This window comes from Crocuta crocuta, unplaced genomic scaffold (assembly GCF_008692635.1).
Source record: "Crocuta crocuta isolate KB4526 unplaced genomic scaffold, BGI_CrCroc_1.0 scaffold16, whole genome shotgun sequence".
In the NCBI taxonomy this organism is placed as follows: Eukaryota; Metazoa; Chordata; class Mammalia; order Carnivora; family Hyaenidae; genus Crocuta; species Crocuta crocuta.
Genome location: NW_027531893.1, coordinates 469,730 through 492,519, shown reverse-complemented (window position 1 = coordinate 492,519; position 22,790 = coordinate 469,730). Strand labels below are relative to the sequence as shown.

The 22,790-nt window shown below is 34.6% G+C and overlaps 1 protein-coding gene and 1 long non-coding RNA gene across 2 annotated transcripts in view; both read left to right on the top strand.

Moving 5' to 3' along the window:
• Positions 1–22,790, top strand: part of LOC144239296 (uncharacterized) — a 154,601-nt gene that overhangs the window by 105,745 nt on the left and 26,066 nt on the right. The window contains exon 2 of the mRNA XM_077773336.1: positions 3,092–3,228. Coding sequence (XP_077629462.1) covers positions 3,092–3,228 — 137 coding nt within the window. The remainder of the gene's footprint in view (positions 1–3,091; positions 3,229–22,790) is intronic.
• On the top strand, positions 8,370–14,081 carry LOC144239299 (uncharacterized). The gene is made up of 2 exons (XR_013337374.1): positions 8,370–9,692; positions 13,435–14,081. It is a non-coding gene; the product is annotated as an uncharacterized LOC144239299 (long non-coding RNA).

The following is a 22,790-nucleotide window of genomic DNA, read 5'->3' as shown; positions in this document are numbered from 1 at the left end:
TTTGTTTGCTTAATATATCTGTTAACTAGCATCACGGTATCTGATTATCCAGGTATTTGATTTAGTCATTTTAGTGAAAATGTCAAATATAACAAGGATAAAGTTTTACTGTAGATACTTATCATTATGAATTAAAAAGGCAGTAACTGGAGTCCTTATCTAAGATCAAATGCATATTGTTAAGTAGTGCCCTTTTGAGATTTTGTATGCCCTGGCATTTTGATTATTTCATATATAAGAGTATTTTTTAGCCTTAGTAATAGAGTTTCTTAAAGGTAGATACAGTCTTGACATTTAAATTTTACAACTTGAAACCCACATTGAAAGTATATTGAGTATACTTCCTGCCTATCTGTCTGCTCTCTTTCTTTCATTCTTCCTCCTTTCGTTTTCCTTTCTGAATAATTTACTCTAAAAGCTAGAGGATGAGGTCAGGATTTCCATGTGAAACAGTGGGTGGCCCTACTGTCAGAGTGTAGAATCTAAGCAAGGAAAGCAGCTAGATATTGAAGCCCAAGTGAGAAAAGTTATCATCTAGGGTGGTGATCCGGTGGAGATATGTTACATAGGAGATATTAATTAAATAGGTAAATATATTCACAGCAATGGGAGCTAGGTCTCTTATTGCTAGAGAAGTTATAAAGATGGAAAGATGGAAAATAGAATAAACATATTGTGGTGCACTGGAATTGGAGTTGTTGGGGGAAGATGATTTTCATTATGTATGGGTAAATATATAAAACAATAGGGGTGTGTGTGTGTGTGTGTGTGTGTGTGTGTGTGTGCTTTCTAGCTTGGTCCACCGAAAGGGCTGGGTAGCACTGACATCCCAATCACAATAAGCACACAGAGTGCCAGAACGTGGCTTCTAAATATGCTCTTCATTAAAAGAAACTAGAGTTTCCTGGAGAAATGGCTGATACAAAATGAACCTAGAATCTACTGTGTTGGAAAGATAGTGATCCAAGGATGATAGAGCTTTGTTAAAAGGCCAGAAAGCCAGCATGGAGCTGAAAATTTTAGGCATTAAATAATAGTAATAACTGTTTATAATCCCATCAAATAGTATAGGAATCTATGAGTCCATACTGATGTAAATGAGAAGAAACAGTCTCTTCTTACAGCAAACAGAATGCCAACTGATAGACATAGAAGAAATGGTAGAAGTAAAAATGTACTATTTCATTGTCAATCTTCACATTTTGATGGATGTTTATGTAGGAGAATGTTCTTGTTTATACGAACTATACTGATGTATCCAAGGTTAATTGGATGTGACATTGGCAAATTACTCTCAAAGATTCAGAAAAACAAAGTTCTTTGTACTCTGTGCAAGCTATATTTTTGTAGGTTTGAAATAATTTAAAAATGAAACTTTAAGACTCTGTGCTGACCACAAGAAAACTGCCTTTGTTTTCCAAAAATCTTTTAAGAGTTTTAGGTTTGGCAAATATAATTAATGACTTAAATATCGATGGCTATATATGTTATAGGCCATACAAATTAATAATCATCTCTGAGAAAATCTTAAATTTGATGAAAATGATTAAAGTCAATTAACTTACTTAACCAACCTAAAAAGTTAAGTAATAGGCGTGACTGATACTTGTTTTTTACTTATTTAATAAGCACATGTGTTAACTTTTACTTACTTCCATGGTTCTGGTATTAACTCATTTAATCTACCCAACAAACTGATGAGTTGGGTATAATTATTTTCTTCATTTCACAGATGAGGAATTACAATGCAGAGAGGTTAAGATAGGTTTAAATAACTTCCCCAAGGGCACACAGCTAGTGTGTAGCAGAGCTAGGGTTCAAAAGCAGGTAGTTTAGTGCCTGAATCAATGCTATTAACCACTTCCCTCTGTTGCCAAGTACACCTTCCCATAGCTATGCATCTCTTAACATACTCTGCTAAATAACAGAAACATTGCAGAGACCCAATACAATAAATCAATTCTGCCTAAGGCTTTGTTTCTTCTCACAGGAACAACAGACTTTAAGAACAATACATTTAGTCTTTTCTCTTTTCAATCTTTTGAGTGCCTTTAATTGTAGACTGAGACTTTCTGTGCTGTGAGGTTTATTTATTTTTTTTTTTTAATGCTTCTAAAAAAGCTTCTTGACCATCCCCTCCCTGTAAACCTTTATCTTATTTCTCCCCCTCCTCCAAAGACAAATTTCTTATATTGAACAATCACGACCTCACTTTTCATTCACTTTCAATTCACTGCATTATGGATTTAGTATCCATGACTTTGTTTACATTCATCTTTAAAAATTACCAAGTTTTCCAAAAGGTCAAACCATTTGGGTTCATCCTGTTTAACCTGTCTTTAGCTCTTGACTTTATTGCAAAACTAGTCTTCCTGAACTTCTCTTTTAGATTTTATCACACAAGTTATTCTTGGTTCTCTTTCCAATAGCTTCTTGATGAATTAAAGATTTGTATATCACAGGCTTTTAACCTTAGCTTTATGCTTCAACTGTCACATATATAGTAAGACTCCTAAGTCCATGACTCCAGTGTTAGTGTTTCTCCTGGTGCTGTTCCAGAGATCAAACCGCGTGATAAACTTGTTTACTTGTTTTTCACAAGATCTCTATGTGTGTGTGTGAAGATCTAAATCATTATCTCCCCTCTCCAATGACAGGATGTGTGCATCTGTGGCCCACACTCAGACCCTCAAGATCTTTGGCACGTTGTACAATATTCCCTCATCACTGCCTTCAAAAGAACATCTTTCCTATGAAAATACAGAAAATGCAAATTTACTACACTGTAAAGTGTAACATTAAAATTATTGTCAAAATTTGGTAGGATTTTTTTTTTTTACTAATCACAACTTGATTGAATAGGAATGACTATCCACTCAGTTGTCTGCTCATATATTGTATCCAGAACACAGAAAACCTGGCCATAAAAATGTACATTGCATCATCTTTTTGCCACTGTCTGGCTCTTGAATAAGAAAAAGGACTGTTCGAAACAGGAAACTTGGCAGCCATTCTTCTCCTGCAAGATGGGAGGTTTTTGTGGGCAGTTAGAGGGCTGTTCATCATCCGTACATCTCCCTTCTCTTTCCAGAAAACAACTGTGCAGAAAGCATGTGATAATTGGAGTGGCACACTGCCACCCAAGAGTGGTGCATTTGGAGATCAGATCTTTATGCCTTGTGCCTTTCATGGCGTCGCTGCACTGGGACACATGGCTAGGGAATGATCGTAAGTATTAAATGGAAATCTTAGAGACACTAGGAGTTGAAACAGAAACTGTTACGCCTATGTATTTCGGTATCTAAGACAGGAATCCTACCAGCACTGCATGGAATCCATTGGAGGCCAGAAAAATCTAAAGACAGAATGGAAAGAGAAAAAGGGCAAAGGAAAATGTCTCCAAAGAAGGAAGTGAAAACATCAGCAAGTATTAGAGAAGAAGCAATTCCCAGGAAATAATTATCCCAAAATTCAAAATAAAAATTAGAAAATTTGTTGATCCTTATCAGTAAAGAACAAAGGGAAGTTTTTATTAAACAGAAACAGAAATCCCCAAGGTAACTCTGAGATAAATGAGTAAGAGAATGAGTTATAAAGGTATGTATAAAACATGAAGAAGAATTACAAGGCAAATAAAACTGCAATAGCAGAATTTTAAAGCCTACATGAGGCAGATGGGCCAGAACTGACACTGTAAAGTAAAAGAGGAAGACTGAAGAGGCCTCCTAGGATGCAGAGGGAAAAGTTCAAATGATAAAATTAATGGAAACAAAACCATAATAGATGAGAAAATGGAAATGCAACTTAAGCATTACTGATAGGTGTGAAGAAGACTTTTGGAACAATAGTTAAGGAACAATAAAGAATATAGCTCAAATACATTTTTCCCAAGTTAAAAAAAAACCCAAATGTCAAAAAGGTCAAACACATTCTAGACAATTTCATCAAAAGCATCTTATCAAAAATATTTAATTCTAAGGAAAACATTGAAACCATCCACCAAATGAAAAAACACACACTCTTCTCTTTCCCCCAGACACATGTCTTATGTTAATTTGAGACGTTTTATGTATACCTACAAATTTTGCATCTTAAGAATTTTATATGTATCCAACCTGGTTATTTTTTTTTTGTAAGTAAAAGAAACAGATAATCTTTAATGTGAAGAGGATGTGAAAGTATATCACCTCTATGCTCTTTTTAAAAGGGTTTGAAGGCTTGTTCCAGTCATGTAACATGAAAATACAGAGTTTAAAATGTGGAAAATGCAACTAGAAAAAGATGTTGCATTGAGACTACTGCTTGAAAAGATCATAGCAAAACTGTCTACCTAGCCAGCTAGATGGGTAATATACAAAAATCAATAAATAGACAGTCACAGGAAACCTTAGAAAATGCAAAGCATCAACAAAATGACAGGAGAGAAATCACATATCATTTTTGTGGCCCTTTCACTCTACTCCTTGCTTCCCTTAACAGGTCTGCATGGGAACCCCAGAGGGCTTGCTTCTACCAGTACACCCCGTCTTCCCCCAGTACTCACAGGCTCACCATTCATTGCAAACTCACTGAGAGACCAACCTGGAGTCTCTTTTTTGTACTTCTATCTATATCCCCTACAGAAACCATCAGAACTAACTATCATGCCCTATTTCTCTACTCATTTTAGCCACTGCATGAATTCCAAACTTCCCAGATTATCCCTTTATTAGAAAGGGAACGCCTGAGCAGGCAACGTGTTGCCCTTCTAAGCTCCAAGGAAGGCTCACCACTGACCTTCCCATTGTATCTAGTGGTTCTTGACCTTACTAGATCCAATGTCCTGCTACTAAAACAAATATTTTCTAGTGCTTGCTTTACTCTCCTGAAATGAAATTTATAGGCTATATAACCTACATGCACACACAGTTAAAAACAATGATACTGGGGTAATATAAAGGGGAAAATAAAATTATTTATTATAAAAATATTTTTATTTGCGATAAAATAATCTGTGTTATGTTCAGGCATGACAACATTAGAAGACATGATGAAGGGCTAGGTGTTTACAAGGATATGTGGATTCACCAGAATATGATAGCTGCAGAGGCAGACTGATGCAGGTATGTTTTATTGCAACTCAGCTAGAGAGCTAGTGTGGCTGGTAATGTGATTTTCTAAAATGTTGAATAACTCCTGGTGGATTTCTAAACAGAATGCAGTACAATCTTCCATAAAGGCAAGTGGTAGTTCCCATTCCTGGAAGATTTAATGTAAACTAGTGTGTAGAAAATCTTTATATTTATATGTAAATGGAGATAAAGTTCTAGGAGGACACAATTACGAGCAAGTTTTTTATCTACATTAATGTCCAGTAGGATATTTCAGGTTTGTGTGTTGATGTGTGATAAATAACTCATGGGGGACTGTGTCATTCATTGCAGAGTACCCAGCAACTTTTCCACCTTTCCATTAGTCGTAAGCGTTGCCACCACAATTATTGTGACAAATAAAAATCTCCCACAAATATCCAAAATACCCCTAGGGGGCGGTACTAGCTTTGTTGAGAAATTTTTATCTAGCATTAGCCTAAGATTATAACAACTACTTCGGTTTTATATGAAAGTGTATATAAACACATCAGTATTAATAGAAAACAGTTGGGGATGTTTCCAGGAAAAAAATGAACCATATGAAATATTTGTATTCCCTCTTTTAGTACATTTAAACTCAATTTTTAGAATTGGTTCTTTCTTGTTTTGGAGTTGAAGGACTTCCACATTCAAAATGATTTTTCTTAAATTTTCTAAAAGTTGATCATCACCAAAACTTTGTGGCAGCTGTGATAAAATTTATTCTAACATTTCTAAGGGAAAGTAAGTATTTTGCTTGTAAATGCAGTGACTTTATAATACTAAATCATTATAAATAAGTATATGTGTTTTAAATTATATAAAATAAGAGAACAATTCTTCAAGATCTAAAAGATTCCATAATTATATTAAGAGCAAGTAAAAACAATATTACTGTATGTAAATAATATGAATGTAGATGATAAATGAAGTGGGTGACCAGAATGGGGAAAGATTAATGGAAGAGGCATTTTTGTGTAGGAGATTCTAAAACTCAGCTAAAGAAAATATCAGAAAACAAAGGGTTGTATTTGAGGCGTGCTCATGGACGTGAAAAGATGTAAAGGCAGAAAACAGTTGAAGTGACATATATTATAGAATGAAATGCTTTAATTACCGAAATCTAAAAAGTAGGTAAAATTCAACTATGTCTCCTCATTTTTTAATAAAATTTTAAAATGTTTATTTATTTTTGAGAGAGTGAGCAAGACAGAGAGAATGAATGGGGGAGGGACAAAGAGGGAAGGAGACACAGAATCTGAAGTACGCTCCAAGCTCTGAGCTGTCAGCACAGATCATGACCTGAACCAAAGGTGGATGCTTAACCGACTGAGCCACCCTGGCACCCCTCAATTATATCTCTCCTTAAAAAAGTAGAATTTTTCTTTCCTTTGATGTTTTTATTGTAAGAGGGCATCAAAAAGCAGTCTTGATCAAAGTAAATGGAGTTTTTGAGCAACTTGACTTCTTAACTAAGGTCATGTGTCCCATTCCTGACTTTTATACAGTAGAATTTGGAGCTTATCTATTTTTCTAGGAATTTTTTGAGAAATAATAGGTATTCTCTTGTTACTGGTGTACAGTTCAGGACACTGTTCCAGACCACAGCAAAGCTGCTAGAAACACCAATGATCCCATTTTGGAGTATTGGACGAGTAACAAAGAGTTAACAGCTAACTGCTGCAATTCTTATTATGGGCTTTGCATAGCCAACATTTGTACTTCTGCTAATTTATACTTTTTTATGTTCAATTATTCACTTTCTGTATTTATTCAAGTTCCCAAGTAAAACAAATTTTTGGCTATATTAACACATATATGTGTGTATCTATGTGCATATACATGTGTGTAATACATATATATACACATACTATATAGGTATGTGTATGCATGCATACACGGCAAATGTGTTCAATTTAGTAAGAAAAACAAATACATCTATATGTGAGGTTAATAAAGCATGTGTTACTGAAATTGTAAACTTTCCTTTTAAATATTTCAACCAACACTAGTTTGGAACAATGTCAACCAAAAAAGGAGTCTAAGGGGCCACATCAGCAAAACACCATCAATGTTCCAATTTCAAACCAGTTATATCAACTCATGGAAAAGCTTTCTAAAATTATAAGTAAAATTTAAAAGGGTGACAAAATATGTTAAATTTAAAACAACCATGTCAATTCAAGGACAAAATTAATTATCAAAATTATCACAGCAGGTTTGGTGGTCTTGTCTTTGTCTGAGCCACCTGCCTTTCCCATTCTCCTCACCCTGGCTTCTAACACTTGTACCAATAACCCTGTCATTGACCACATTATTGTTTGAGAGCATCGAGATTTCTAAAAGGATGTGTGCGGGGTCATGTTTAAACCATTGTCAGTTGCTATTATAATTACAGTGATTGTTATCTAGTGAAAGCTTTTTTGGCAGATTTCCACCAGAAAGCGAAAATTTGCATCCAAGTTTATTTTCATTAAGCTATGGGGCTTGTCATGCCATTTAAAATGAGATTTAAATCCACTTTTTTTGTTTTCAGTAATGTTAGCTTTATTGAATTCCATAACTGTCAAAAAGGGCTTCAGAATCAATTTAAGAATCGATGAACTGATTGTCCTAAAGAGTATCACAAACCAAGACATTTAACCATATATCATGCATGTTTGTGATATCAGTTAATAAAATAGGAATATACATCAAATATAGTATTTTCATGGTTTATTTTTTATGAAAAAGAGGAATTATAAAACTATAAACTATTAGTTTTTTTAAAATCATGTTACACCTTATGATCAGCAAGTGTTATACATATTGCTATCCCTTTGTGTATAAGTAATTCTAAATTAATAGGAAAATAACTTCACTAAGAAATTTTACTTTTGTAGACTACTGGTTACGTATAAGAAGAAGCTAGGAGATTTACAACAGCTGTTTAGTAATCAGAATACTAAAAGGGTATGCTATATTCAATGAGAAAATATAAAAATGGTCTTTTATCTGAGAAGTTTGGTTAGTCCATTTTATTCTGTATGCACCTATGTATACTAAAAGGAGAGAGGAAATAAAATAACACTACCATCCGGAAAATAAAAGTCCTGCTTACTCTTTTTTCACCTGAATTATCGTCCAAGTAAAAGCTCAGCATATAACTTCCAGATAAAAAAGGACAAAAGTAAAACACAAATGAAAACCAGACATAAGGTTTTTTATTTATTATTGGTATGATAATCAAGATAACACTTGGAAAATTAACACTACAAAGTTCTTTCTGCATACTAGACCTCATATATACTTCCAAAAATATAAGTGATTTCCACCTAAATGAAGCATATTTCTGTGGACACAGGTGTTCACACTTTCAAATATTTAAGATGTAGGCAATCCTTTAAGAAAAAAGGCAAGTTGCTTGATCTCTTAGTTTAAGCCTTGGTCTCCTTATCCGTAAAATGATACTGATATAAATTAAATTTAGGAGACTATTGTAATGCTTCACAAACACAGAGTTCCAAGAATTAAGGAAAACTAATAGTTATTAATTTTCTAATAGGTACCCAAATTTTAAAGCATACATGTGATGGCATTTAATTCATATAACAGCACCCTATGAGGCATTTGTAATAGAAACTCTCTCATCCACCACTTTTTAATTCATAAACCAAGTTAATGATGCTCTATGTTTCCTCGGTAAAACATAATGTCACTGCCCACTGTACCGACTTCCCAGGCACTTCTCCTACCCCAGTCGGAGTCACACAAATATCAATGACCAGTTGATGTTTACCCATAAGTCTAGAAAATTAAGTTAAAATACTTTGTAAAGATTCTATAAAGATGAGTCATTAATAAAATGATTGCAAAAACACTAGAGTACAGAGTTTCATAAGTAATGTTTAGGTTTTATAACATTTATTTCATAGTTTTCCTTCTACTTGTAAAATGAACAAAAGAAATCGAACCTTTAATGATTAAGTAATTGCAAGGAAATGCTTCACATTTAGCATTCGTACCAAGTGGCAGACATTTGGGTGATCCTGGCAATCCCTGAAGCATGTGCTCACATGTGTATTGAAGAAACTACAAGTATTTTACAGTGCAGTGACATAGTGCTACTGTTTGGTTAGTTTGTGATGTAAACTACATACATGTATTTTATTTTATTAAAAAAAAAATGTTTATTTATTTTTGAGAGAGAGAGACACAGTGTGAGCGGGGGAGGGACATAGAGAGAGGGAGACACAGAATCTGAAACAGGCTCCAGGCTGTGAGCTGTCAGCACAGAACCAGACATAGGGCTCGGACTCGCAAACCAGGAGAACATGACCTGAGCTGATGTCAGATGCTTAACTGATTGAGCCACTCAGGTACCCCTACATATATGTATCTTAAATAAATTTCCTAAAAAAAATACACAAAAATATAATCTATATACACCATTATGAGGTTGACCATAGGATAATCTCCATTTACATGTAATTTTCTTGCCTACATTCCAGAAAAGGAAACTGCCATTAAGCATAGCTATGTCATCAGACTTGGTAGCAAGTCTGTGATGATGTTTGGAGTTCAGAACCTGAAGGAGCAATGGTGAGTAGGAAACTTCCTTTCATAATTTTAGGGTTCACTTTATTGAAAAAGTCTGTTAAATTAATTAAACAAGGAGGCCATAAGATTGATGTGCTCTGATGTTCTGGGGGCCAGTGTTAACAAACCAAACTCTAAGCCTGTAAATGCTTCAAGTTTATAAGATCAAAATGCTAGGGATGAGGTGCCCGGGTGGCTCAGTTGGCTAAGCCCCCAGCTTTTGATTTTGACTCAGGTCATTAGCTCAAGGTCATGATTTCACATTTGTGAGATCCAGCCCATATATGTTTAAGATTGTCTCTTTCTCTCTCTCTCTGCCCCTCCCTCCCTCTCAAAAATAAAGGAAAAGGGGGGGAAAAAACATAGTAGGAACAACAAATCACAAACAGAAATCTAGCCTATAAGCTATAGCCAATCAAACAATTTCCCTTTTTTGCTTCCACACTGTTTAAATCTCTCCCCTGGCTCCCATGGGTAGAGTGTGCCTAACCACTTCCGGTTTGGTGTTGTCCAAGAGAAACAGATTTTTCTCAAATAAACTCTTAAAATTTTTAATATGTCTCAGTTTTTCCTTTAACAAACCTATAGATTGGTATTAACAGAACCATTTATGGATTGTTAACACCTCCATGTTCAGGCTTTTCTACTTCAGTGAATCTCACATGTTGGCTGTGTGGTAAAGAATTGATATACAATGGTTCTTTTCAACAATGAAAAGATAAGAAAGAAAACCAGGGGCATCTGGGTGGCTCAGTCCGTTAAGCGTCCGACTTAGGATTAGGTCATGATCTCACCATTCGTGGGTTTGAGCCCTGCGTCGAGATCTGTGCTGACAGCTGGCTCAGAGCCTGGAGCCTGTTTCAGATTCTGTATCTCCCTCTCTCTGACCCTCCCCTACTCATGCTGTGTCTCTCACTCAGAAATTAATAAAAAATAAAAAAACGAAACATCATTTCTCATTCAGTTGACATCATGAGGTTGAATTTAAATCAAGTATTTGATTTTGAGAAGCCTTATTTAAACTTTTTAGAAGTGCATGATGTAAAGATTATCTTCTATTGAATGGAAATGTTTGTGAATATGCTTCATAATTTGCCAAGTGCTCATGAATATAAAATACTATTACTATATATTTTTTCATTAAGTCATGGTCTTAAGTAAGAAAAATTTTTTTGTGAAGAATTTTAATTATCCTGTACATTTTCCTTTCTAAAAGTATTTATTAGCAGCTTCAACATAATACTTTTTTTAATTCTAAGTGTGAGCTTTTCCATGAAAATTGCTGTTTATAATATTCTAAAATATTTATTGCTTTACTTAATTTCAAAATGTCTATTACTTCCTACTTCTTTTTCCCAACGTCAGACAGTTTGGTCTAATCTATACATTATTTTGCAGTTAAAAAGAGTATTTGATATATATTTGATAGGTTAGTTCAATGCCAAATGGCTTTGACATGATTCTCATCCTAGAATCTGCATATGCTTTATTATTTTTATTTATTTATTTATTTATTTATTTATTANTCCCGACTTTCTCTAGAGTCTTTATTATGCATATGCTTTAAATGCACATTGATAAGCACATAGACAAATAGAAGAAAAACACTGTAAGAATCACAAGTTAATTCTCTGTGTGTAGTAATATACAATGAAGGAAAGAAAAAAAATTGCTAATGCTATAGGTCAAAGAGAGGAGAAAATCTGCTTATTTTTCAATATGTCATTGTTTCTTAAACAAGAATAATGAAACACGACCACAAATGGCTTAATTAATCTCCAGGAACAGCCTCTAGTATTGCCCCAGATTCGGGCTGACATTTGATGACAATGTAAGACATTTGTCTCCTGGGAATCCATTGTTTAGTTGGCTTTACATTTGGTGGTACAGTTATAAACCACAAGGAATGCAGGTTTTCAGAGAATCACAAGTTGGAGTAAGAATGGAACAGTATGTTCTAGATCACAGACCATTTCTATGTGTATGCATTCCTAACATAATGCTAATAATGCTCATTTAATTTCCTTATATATAAGAAAGACACTCCTAATTTCAAATAGAGACGATCATACGAACCACTGGTAAATATTAATAGGAAAACACCAACTATTTTTAAAATACATTTTATGTAATGGATAGATGATTCTAACTTCATGTTAATGGATCTTTTTTCAAAAATGAACTAATACCTATTTTATTTTTTTTTTAAATTTAATGTTTACTTTTGAGAGAGAGAGAGCATGAGCAGGGAAGGGGCAAAGAGAGAGGGAGACATAGAATCTGAAACAGGCTCTAGGCTCTGAGCTGTCAGCACAAAGCGCAATGTGGGGCTTGAACTCACGAGCCATGAGATCATGACCTGAGCTGAAGTCAGATGCTTAACTGACTGAGCCACCCAGGTGCCCCAAACTAATGCCAACTTTAGATTTCTTTTTGGCTCTTTGTTAAAACTTGAGATACAATATCTAAATGTTTAGTCTTGCTGAATGTACGAGTATGATTCAGTAAAATCAACCTGTTGTTGGCAGTAAAGAAGGAAAAGAAACTTTAGTGTTGCCAATTAAAAGAAAAGTTTAAATTAAAATAAAATTTATGTAAATACTAAATATATCCTGTTTTGTGTTTCTACAACACGGAATGACCATCAAGTTAAATGCCTTAACAAAGTTGAATCAAGGACAATGGTCTTTACATTTTTTAACAGGAAAAGCATGGAACATTTGCCATATTGTCTGTCTGTGTGTGTGTGTGTAAATCACAGTGAAAAAAAATCTTCCTCTGATATTAAAATGGATGAAGACATGTCAAAATAATTCGTCAGTTAGAATGTTTCTTAACTGCTTAACAATCTTCCTTTCTAAGTATAAATGATGTCATTGAGCACAAGCTATGCCAGCTACATTGTAGACAATAGATATTAAAAGATATTTTTATTCATATAATCAGCAACTGATGAAACCTAGAAAATGACAGATAGGTGGTAAATACTCAAAATGTTTGCTGATTGATGGATATGAAGGTATAAAAAAGTGAAAAAGAAACAGTCTGATATTTCAAGAAATATCTTTTAACCAGAGATATTTCTATATATATGCAATTTTAGATGTTGATAGACAATAACAAAATGATAAATGAAGATTTGTAAGGGAGTTGGAATAAACATTTGCCTTTTCCCTTTACCCAATCTTCCATTTATTTATTTATCTATTTATTTTTAAAGTTTATTTATTTATTTTTGAGACAGAGATAGAGACAGTGAACAGGGGAGGGGAAGAGAGAGAGGGTGAGAGAGAATTCCAAGAATGTTCCACACTGTCAGTGCAGAGCCTGATGCAGGGCTTGAACTCACAAACCATGAGATCATGACCTGAGCTGAAAGCAAGAGTCAGACACTTAAGTTACTGAGCCATCTAGGTGCCTCCAATCTTCCTCTTAAATGTACATAGAGAATATATACATGCACACATGCACGCATACATAAATGTAATTCCTAGAGAGTGGGTCGAGATGGAGGGATTAGGGTTAGGGGGGCCTAATGGTGCCCACATCATTCTAGGAGGAACAATTCCAACAAAGACTGCTGAACGAGGAAGAATGATGGGTTCCTCTGAGAAAGTCGGGGAGCTGTACATTCTCTTCAGGGAACTGGATCAAGACTCAACTAAAAGAAATGCACACTAAAGGTAAGCCCACACATTCTGTTTCTTGAAAACTATTTGGGAATCACCTCTTCCTCTTCCCATAGGAGATGGAAGGAAAAGCACCATCAAATAAGCAGAAAGAAACAACCTACAAAAGCTCAGAGGATGAACACATGTACAAAAAGGATTTCTCACTGAAACAAGTGACAGGCCAACAGTGGAAGAAAAGAAGGAAGGAAGGAAGGAAGGAAGGAAGGAAGGAAGGAAGGAAGGAAGGAAGATGCACCCTCTATGATTTCATTAGTGTTATGGCCTGAATTGTGCCCTACCCAAACTTCTATGTTGAAACTCTAAACTCCAGTACCTCAGAATGTGATTATATGAAAGAGAGGGCCTTTAAGAGTTGGTTAAGTTAAAATAAGACCCAATAGTCAGCCCTAATCCAACCTGATGGCATCCATTATCAAAAGATGAAATCTGGACTCACGGAGAGACCGTAGGGATGTGTATGCACAGGAGAAAGACTATGTGAGGACCCAGTGAGAAGGTGATCTCTGCAAACCAAGACCACAGAAGAAATCAGACCTGCCAGCACCTTGGTTTTGCACTTCCAGCCTCCAGAGCTGTGAGAAAATAAATCTCTGTTGTTCACACCTATCAGTATGTGCTATTTTGTTATGGTGGCCCTAGCAAACAGATATGGTTAATATCCAAACTTGCAAACAAATCTCAGTAAAGGTTTCTTTTTTAACTGTTTCTTTTGAGCCCTCATCTGTTCTCCATCTCTACAACTGTATTATTTAAAGAATATCATATAAATAGAATCAATTGTTATGCAAACTTTCAGGATTTGGCTCTTTTCTCTCCAGATAATTCTCTTGAAATGCATCCAAGTTATTGTGAGGTCCATTCTTTTTACTGTTGACTAATATGGTGTAACGTGGATACACCACAGTTTGCTCAGCTATTCACAACTGAAGGATATTTGAGCTGCTTCCAGTTTGGGGCTCTTAGAGATAAAGCTGCTACTAACATTCATGGACAGGTTTCCATGCAGATCTATGTTTTCATTTCTCCAGGAAAAATGCCCAAGAGTGAGTGCTGAGTCATAGAGTAAGTATTTTTCCTTTTATATGTGCTATTCCATTTTCCAGAGCACTGTATTGCCTTACTTTCCCACCAGCGAAGTAGGAGAAGTCCAGTTTCTCCACATGAAGAAACAGATAATGCATATGCTATATAAATATTTCCATAACATCAAAGTGTGGGAATTTTTTTAAAACATCAGGTCTGTGTACCTTATATACCCAAACCCAGTAGAGTGCTGGTAAGCCAGCTCTGTGGAATTTAAGAGAAAAAGAAAAAGCTCCAGCTTATTGCAATTGCTTATTTGCAGTGTGTAGATATTTCTGCTATGGCTGACTCCAAATCACTGATGCTTCATTGAGAGCAAAGTTGAGAAGATAAGTGCACGAGCTCTCACAAGCTGGCACAGGAAAGTTCCAGCATGCTGCTGCACAGAAATACACATGCACACCCTTCCCTGGATTTATCTCCTTCATAAATATAGATGGAAAATTAAATAACATGGTGACACAAATTTAACAACATGATAACATAATCAAAAGCAGCGACAGCTGTAAAATAAAACTATGATATGATTTTGGAAATAAAAAGCATATATTAATGTATAAATATACTTGTAGACTAAAAGGAACTGAAAACAAAATGTTAATAGTGTTTATTTTTGGATAGTTAGTTGATGAATGACTTTGGTTTTCCTGACTGTGTTTTCTTGGTGTTCTAATATTTTTTCAGTGAACATTTTTCTGTTAATCATAAACATATTTTATTATATTTTCAAGCTTAAAATCAAAGGGGACAGTTATTAAAGAACCTAGAACATCTAAATATGGGTGACCAAATTAAATAATAAAGTGCAAACTGAGCTCAGAAATAGTGAAGTTTATTTTAAATGTAAACTGAACAAGATCATATGGAGTGAATCAGAAATGTTTCTAGGAGAAAATATTTTGGAGCATGGCTTTCCTGTCATTTCTATCTGAGGAAAAGTTTTGAAGAGACTCTATTTGTCCCTATGTTTGTGTCTATATCAGGGAAGAGACAAGTCCTGGCAAGCAGCTTGTTGTGAAAGGAAAATGAAGTCAGTCAGATGATCCTGACTTTGGATACTCTTCCTTACCATCTAGGATATTTGGGGCAAGTCACTCTCTTAAAGCCTCAGTTTCTTACTCTCTAGCATGGGATTAATATTCCAGCTTCATTAGAAGTCTAAATCAAGCAATATATATTTTGTAAAGAAGATCTTCCTTATGTTCTATCTCATATTATTTGAAATTATAAGTCACTAAAATCCTAATGTTGGTTTTCATAATGACATTAACAATTATTGGGACAGGAAATGTTTCACTTTAAAGAGCTAGGTGGGATTTTTAAAAACATCAATTTTATGGTTTACAGCATGAAAACAGAGATTGTATGATGTTTAAAAATAGGTATTATATTTCAAAAATCTATTATAGAAAGTAAATTTTTACCATTTCTGTGATCCACTCATTTGTTCATTCATTCAATAGTTATTTAGAGAGTAGCAACTCAGTGAAAATCAGCATTATTTTAAGAGAGGGTTACCAGAAAATGCAAGATAAATGACACGGTGGGACCAAGAAGTTTTCTGTAACTTTAATAGATTCCAGGGGAGATGGCAACAGCTGGGACTGTGGTCTCTGTTCCTTTGTCTCATCCTAATATGTACCTACAGGCCCATGTTGACTAATGCTTGTGGTTAGGGCAAGCACTTATTTAGCATAATTAACAAAATAGAAAGTATAAAGTGTACAGTTCATATCCACTTTTTTAATCATGTATTCTTGAATTACCCAATCTTGAATTATTAGGAAATCATAACAGCAACACTCAAATCATGCCCCCCTGCCTGATTCCTTTTTCTCTAAAAGAGGCAAGTTGTGCTATTGTTTCATAGCAACACTTGGCCCATTATTTAGCCATGACTACTGTATTAATCTGCTCTGGCTGTTATAACAAAATACCATACACTGGGTGGTATCAACTACAGGTATTTATTTCTCAGAGTTCTGGAACCTGAGATGTCCAGCAGCTCAAGTCGCCAGGGACGAAGGCGGATTTCTCATTGGTATCTACACAGCTACAATGAGGAGAGTAAGGATAATAGAGATGAAACATGAGCTTTGAATGTGCTGGGAATTTCCGAGAAGACGGCATGTGTGAGGGAGACAGCCTCCATTTGGAAAGGCTACAGAGGAATGCATATCATTTGGAAGAGGGGGCAGTTTCAATTAAAGAAAGAAAATGAAGGAACTTTCAGAAAATTGGTAGGGTCACAGAGGAATCTGTTGATGACTGATTTTGAGTTCCAGAGTTTTCCCTCCAGAACAGATATCAAGAATTGGGACAGATGGAAGAGGAATTCAAAAGAAGGGATATACAGAGTGACATGGGCATGGATTTCTGAGCCCAGGAGACAGGCCAGGGAGCCTCAGCCTTCTCCCTTAAATTTGACGAGGTAACAAAGGTAAACAAGAATACATGGCGTGATGCGGTAATTCAGAGAGACGGAAGCGGAGTGGGAGAGGGGGAAAGGATCTTGCCATGAGTGTGTGGAGCTATCAAAGATGAGTAGGTCAGAAGTGGGCAAAGTTACCAGGAACATGTAGAATTTAGAGGAATTGCATGCCAGCTGGAAATTATTGGTATTGATTTACAAACATAATTAGTAAAGGAGCAGGGATACTGGAGCCACCGGGGAATGGGCAAATAATACAAACACTAAGTACTGTCATAAATACACGTGACTATAAATGTATGTGTAATAAAATAATTCTTAAATTAATGTCTAATTACAATATTTAATTATAATTTTCTTTGTGAATAAAATGTTTAATTGTAAAAAGTTAACCATTGGAAAATTTATAGATATGATAAACTTACATATACTACCATCTGAAATGATAGCTACTAATGTAAACATAAACAGCACTTGCTTCAGATCATTTTTCATATAATTTTTAAATAAGAAAATTCAACAATACTCCTGTGTATATTTTGCCAGATCCATCTTCTTCCTTCTTGTCCATAAGCAACCACTGTCATGAAATTTGTTTTTCTTCATATTTATGCTCTGTGTACATTTTAACACAGGCATAAATCTTTGAAAGCATGTATTATTAATTTGTGAGTATTAATATCTTGCATAAATTTTATTGTATTCTTATCAAAATCATATTAGCTTTACCTGCTAACATAGAATTGCCTTCTTTTCATTTAACATTGTACCTGAGAGGTCTATTCCATCACATGAATACACTGTGATGTAATTAGCCATTTATCTGTTAATAACACTGTGGATGCTTTTGGTTTTTAATATTTCAGCAATGTCACAAAGCATATCTGTGAATACATCTCCTTGAACACATGTGCAAAGGTTTCTCAAGGGTATTTACTCAGAAGAGGAATTACTGAGTTGTAAGGGACAGGTTTTTCCAGGTAAATATCCACTGACCTATGTCTTTGCCAACACTTGGGATTGTCAGACTAATAAATTTGTCACTTTGATAAATTAGATATTATATCTCACTCTTTTAATTTGCTTTCACTTGATTATCAGTCAAGCTGAACTTACTATCATTGTTTACTGATCATTCTTGTACCATCTTTTGTAAATTTCCAGTTCATATCCTTGTCCCATGGATATATGGTCTGGATTTTGGTTTTTGTCTGCTATATGTATTTAAAATATTTTTAGTGCTTATTTTCAGCTCCGTTTTGGTATCATTTGGAAGATTTTCAGTGTGATAGAATTGAATTGATCAAATTTTTCTGCTTAAAATCTTAGTGTATCTGGTTTAAAGTCATTAGAAAAATATTTTAATCTTTGGTAGAATCCATAGAAATAGCTCACATTATCATTTCATGCACAGAGCTAGCTCAACAATGAAGATAGAATGATCAAAATTATATGACCAGACTCAGAATGGTCATTTTCCAGATTAAGTGCTATCAATCGTATAGGAACTATGTTACTGATTACAAGATACTGCTAAGTAGGTAGGACTGTAAATGCTGAAATGAGTAAGTATTTACTATCCACTTTGCCTTGTACATGTTTTATGTATAAGATAAGTTTGATTGATGAGCTTTGTAAAGTTACAGGAAATGTTTGGCGCAGACACAGACAACAAAATCAATACTGTCTAGATAGACTGGGTTCATGTGAGCAGATTTATTATCTTGACCTTTCACTCCAAATGCCCTGTCTTATTTTGTTATTATAAAAGCTAAACATACTTATTTATAAAGCGACAGGGAACAGATAACTGATATGGCAACTTTATTAAAATCTAAGGGTTGGGATATAATTTGTGAGCCCGGCACTATTTTTGGCTTCTTTTAAAAATGATTCTGTTCCAAGATTAAGGTCATTCCACTATTTCCTCTACCCCACTGCCTGGAAGACTTAGTATAACCAAATTCTGATATATATGTGTGTGTCTATATACAGCCTACATATGTCTAGTGATAGATGAAGAAATGGACATATTAAATTACATCCTTTCTCTCTTCAGAATATACACTAAAAATAGAACACCCGAATAAACAAACAAAAAGAGACAGCACAGTGTTGTGCACATAGCAGATAGCCAATAAATCTATGAAGAATTAATAGATTAAAAATTCCAATATGTCACAACACTCAAAGGATCATGGAGAAATCCTTTTCTCCATCATCTATGAAGGATTTAGTTGTTCAAGCTTATACAATTCTTTATTTGGATATTATAAATTCTGTCCACATGCTTTTAGAGCTAAATTATTTCAATTTTTGCAACATACTTCATGCAAACAATGGCCTGATAAGTCCCAATGCTCTGGCATTGTATTCACCGTGTAGCTGTATGTTTTATAAAAGAGACATCAGCATACTTATGCAAGATACACTAGAATGCTGATGTCTTTATGCTCAGGAAAATACCCAATGGAATTTATTACTTGGTTTTTTTATATTTTGTAGGGAAAGGAATTTCCCATAACAGTTGGTGAAATCCAATAAGCTAAATACATCAGGGATTTATCTTGGAAAATACATTTAGTGTAAATAAGCATGTTTTTCTATACTTCTGTCTATATGGGGTTTTAAAGTTTTAAAATAATAAAAACTGAATCTTATTTTATAAAGTGTTTACTAGTTGCTAAAACAGGATCCCTTAAGACTAACTATTACCTTGATATTATGCTTGTATCAGTGCAATTGTTCTTGAAAATTATTAAGTAATCAAACCTGCTTCCTTTTTTGTATCGGTATTTATAAGTAAGTTGAATGAGTGTTTGGAATACAAAAATTGGTTCAAACTATTTGCTACAAACTATCTATGTGACCTCATATGACCTGAACATTTGATGTGTCCCATCCCCTGATTAAGTTAATGCCATACAGAGTCTCTCACAATTAATTTTATCCAAATTACTACAGATGTATTTCCGTGAGTGGTCTCCTGTAGTAGAAAAGTGATACTATTTTTCCAATTGTAGCTATCTTTATTTGATTTGATCTTTTTATTGTACATCCTCCAGCTTTACTTCTTTTTACATCTAGTTTCCATAACCTTCAGAATACCATGTAGTCTTTCCATTAAAACAAATTAATATTTTTATTTGGAAAATTTGACAATTGTTGAAAGACTTACAGTATCATGGGGTGTTGTAAGTGGAGTTAATAATTAGCAATGGTTTTTATCTGCTGGTGATCTTGTGGAATGGTTACATAGTACACTCAGTTAAGTTGTCCTTTTCAGGTGTACCAGTTCAACTCAACATGCCCCTTGAACAAATTTGTTACTGAGTTTCTCCCAAGAGAATACATGATTGAAAGTATTAGAAACTTCACTGGACATTAGAAGATTGTAAAGGATCATCTTCCCTTCTAGACTTTGACAATCTTAATAAAGTCTAAAGACACATTGAAGAAGCACAATGTTTTAGGGCTAGCTCATCTCCCCCGTAATTTTTATTGATAAAGAAATTAAGGTCAGTCCTAAATCATTGCAGTTATCATTAATCTTTTTCAGAGAAGCATCCTACTCACTAACCAAGCTCTCAAGAATTAAAAAAAAAAATCTTCTAGCTACCTTTTCCTTTGCTATCCTGTACTGGTTTTCAAGGGAATTTTTTTTTAAATCCAAAAGTTGGTGAAGCAGAACAGACACACAGTAATGCCATGTCAACATTTATTTATGGCCTGCCAGTTAAGATGGACAAAATAAAAAAGTAGAGGATTTAAAAACAGTGCTTGCAAAGAATTCCATGGTGAGGTGGTACATCTCACTTGTCAAACTGGAAATGGAGACAGTACAATCTATATCTGTGATTATTTGCTTGGGCACACTGTCCATTTTCCCAGATCCTACATTAATCATTTTATTTCTACTTGTTTGACATGACATTCCAACTTCAGACTAGAAGATGCTGGTTCTATTTGTCTCTTGCATGTCAGGATTTCCACAGACCTTATTAAATTTAATAGGTGCTATTTATTTTAAATGTAACAAACTACATGTTATGAATGACATGTGTTGCAAAGGTCTATAAGATTATTCAGTTATTTAGAATTTGGAATGATTTTGCCCACAAAGGCAATGCTGTGAATGGACATTAAATTTTTATTAGCTAATGGTGAAATGCATCTACTGCATGAGGCACCAAAACTGTAATTCTGAAGGTAATGTTTTTCCCCCTGCTAATCATCATTTATAATATTCTCCCATAGGTGTAGGACTTTCCCAAGCAGCTATTCAACCATCTATTCAGTAAAAGTATTGAACTGGTGCATAATAAATGCCAGATACTGGGGATTTAATAGTTCCAGAAACACTATTTCTGTTCTTCAACAGCATATGTGTATTCTAGCATGGGTGACACAATGGACTAGGCAAAAACGATACAGTGTTATAGCTGCTCAGCCCCCTTCCCTGCAGCAGGAGGCACACATTGGTCAAGGGCAAGGCAGGAGGCAGAGGAATCAGTGCAGGAGTTGTTACAGTAATGCAGGAGAGATATAGTGTTAACAGAGGAAATGAAAATCAATGAAAATGGTTACAAGAGATATTATGGTAGGAAAGGAGTCCAAGATAACACCCAAGATATTGCCCTGGGCAACTGCAAGACAGTAGATTGGAGAGAATTTATACTCCAGATAAATTTCCATAAGGGAAATCGTCTTTTTATGAGTAAGTAACTGAGCCTAAGACAACCAGTTCTGCCATTAGGGTGACCATTTAAAGTGAACTTTTCCTCAGTTACCAAGATTTTCCCAAAGATTTACTAATCCCTTGATTACTAGTCCTATTAATTTATGTAGCCACGTATTAAATAATAATGATATTACTTTTTGTTTTCTTGAGATTTGTTCTTAATAGAACTCAAAGTTATCAGGTTGTGATCACTGCATTAGTTTTAAAGTATTGTCTTTTCTTGAAAAACCAAGCATGTATCACATTCTTCACCTGCCCAAGGTGTTTTAAAATTGTTCTTATTTATTAACTGCTTCCACAATGGGGTAGCTCAGCTCAGCCAATGAAGCAATAAGGAGCTTTTTTTCTCCTTGGAATACCAAATATATCAGTAATTTGTGCTATGAAAGAATTTTAAACTTAGGAAAGATTTTACTGTTAAGTGTTTTTATGCACTGCTTCCTCCTTACAATTTATTGCAAGTAGCTAACTGGACATGGCATCATTTAATACTAAATTATAATAACATATTTACTTAATAAGTTTTCAAGTAAGTGGTTCACATCTCTCTTTGGGTGCAAACATGCTCTTTTCAGAATTTTTGGCAGGCTACGGTATCTTGGGAAATGAATATCTACCCATTTTTAAGCTCATATTTACATGGGTTCAACTGTAAATTTTCATGTAAGATTGAGCTTTACTCTTTTTTTATTTTCTATTTTTATCATTTATTTTTATTATTTATTTATTTTTAAAAATATAATTTATTGTCAAGTTTGGCTAACATACAGTGTATACAGTGTGCTCTTGGTTTTGGGGGTAGATTCCCATGGTTCATTGCTTATATACAACATCCATTGCTCATCCCAACAAGTGCCCTCCTCAATGTCCATCACCCATTTTCCCCTCTTCCCCCGCCATCAACCCTCAGTTTGTTCTCTGTATTTAAGAGTCTCTTATGGTTCCTCTTTTTTTTTAACTTTTACTTTATTTTCATATAAGATTGGGTGCATGGTTTTTGGTGGACATTTTCCAACATTCTCTTCTGTAAAGTTGACTTTCAGTGCAAATGCCATAGCTTCACTTTGTTTAATATTCCAGCTGCCTCAATCTGTTTCATTTAGGGTGTTATTCTTTCAGCAATATATTCCTGTCCCTATCCTTCAGAGTCTCCG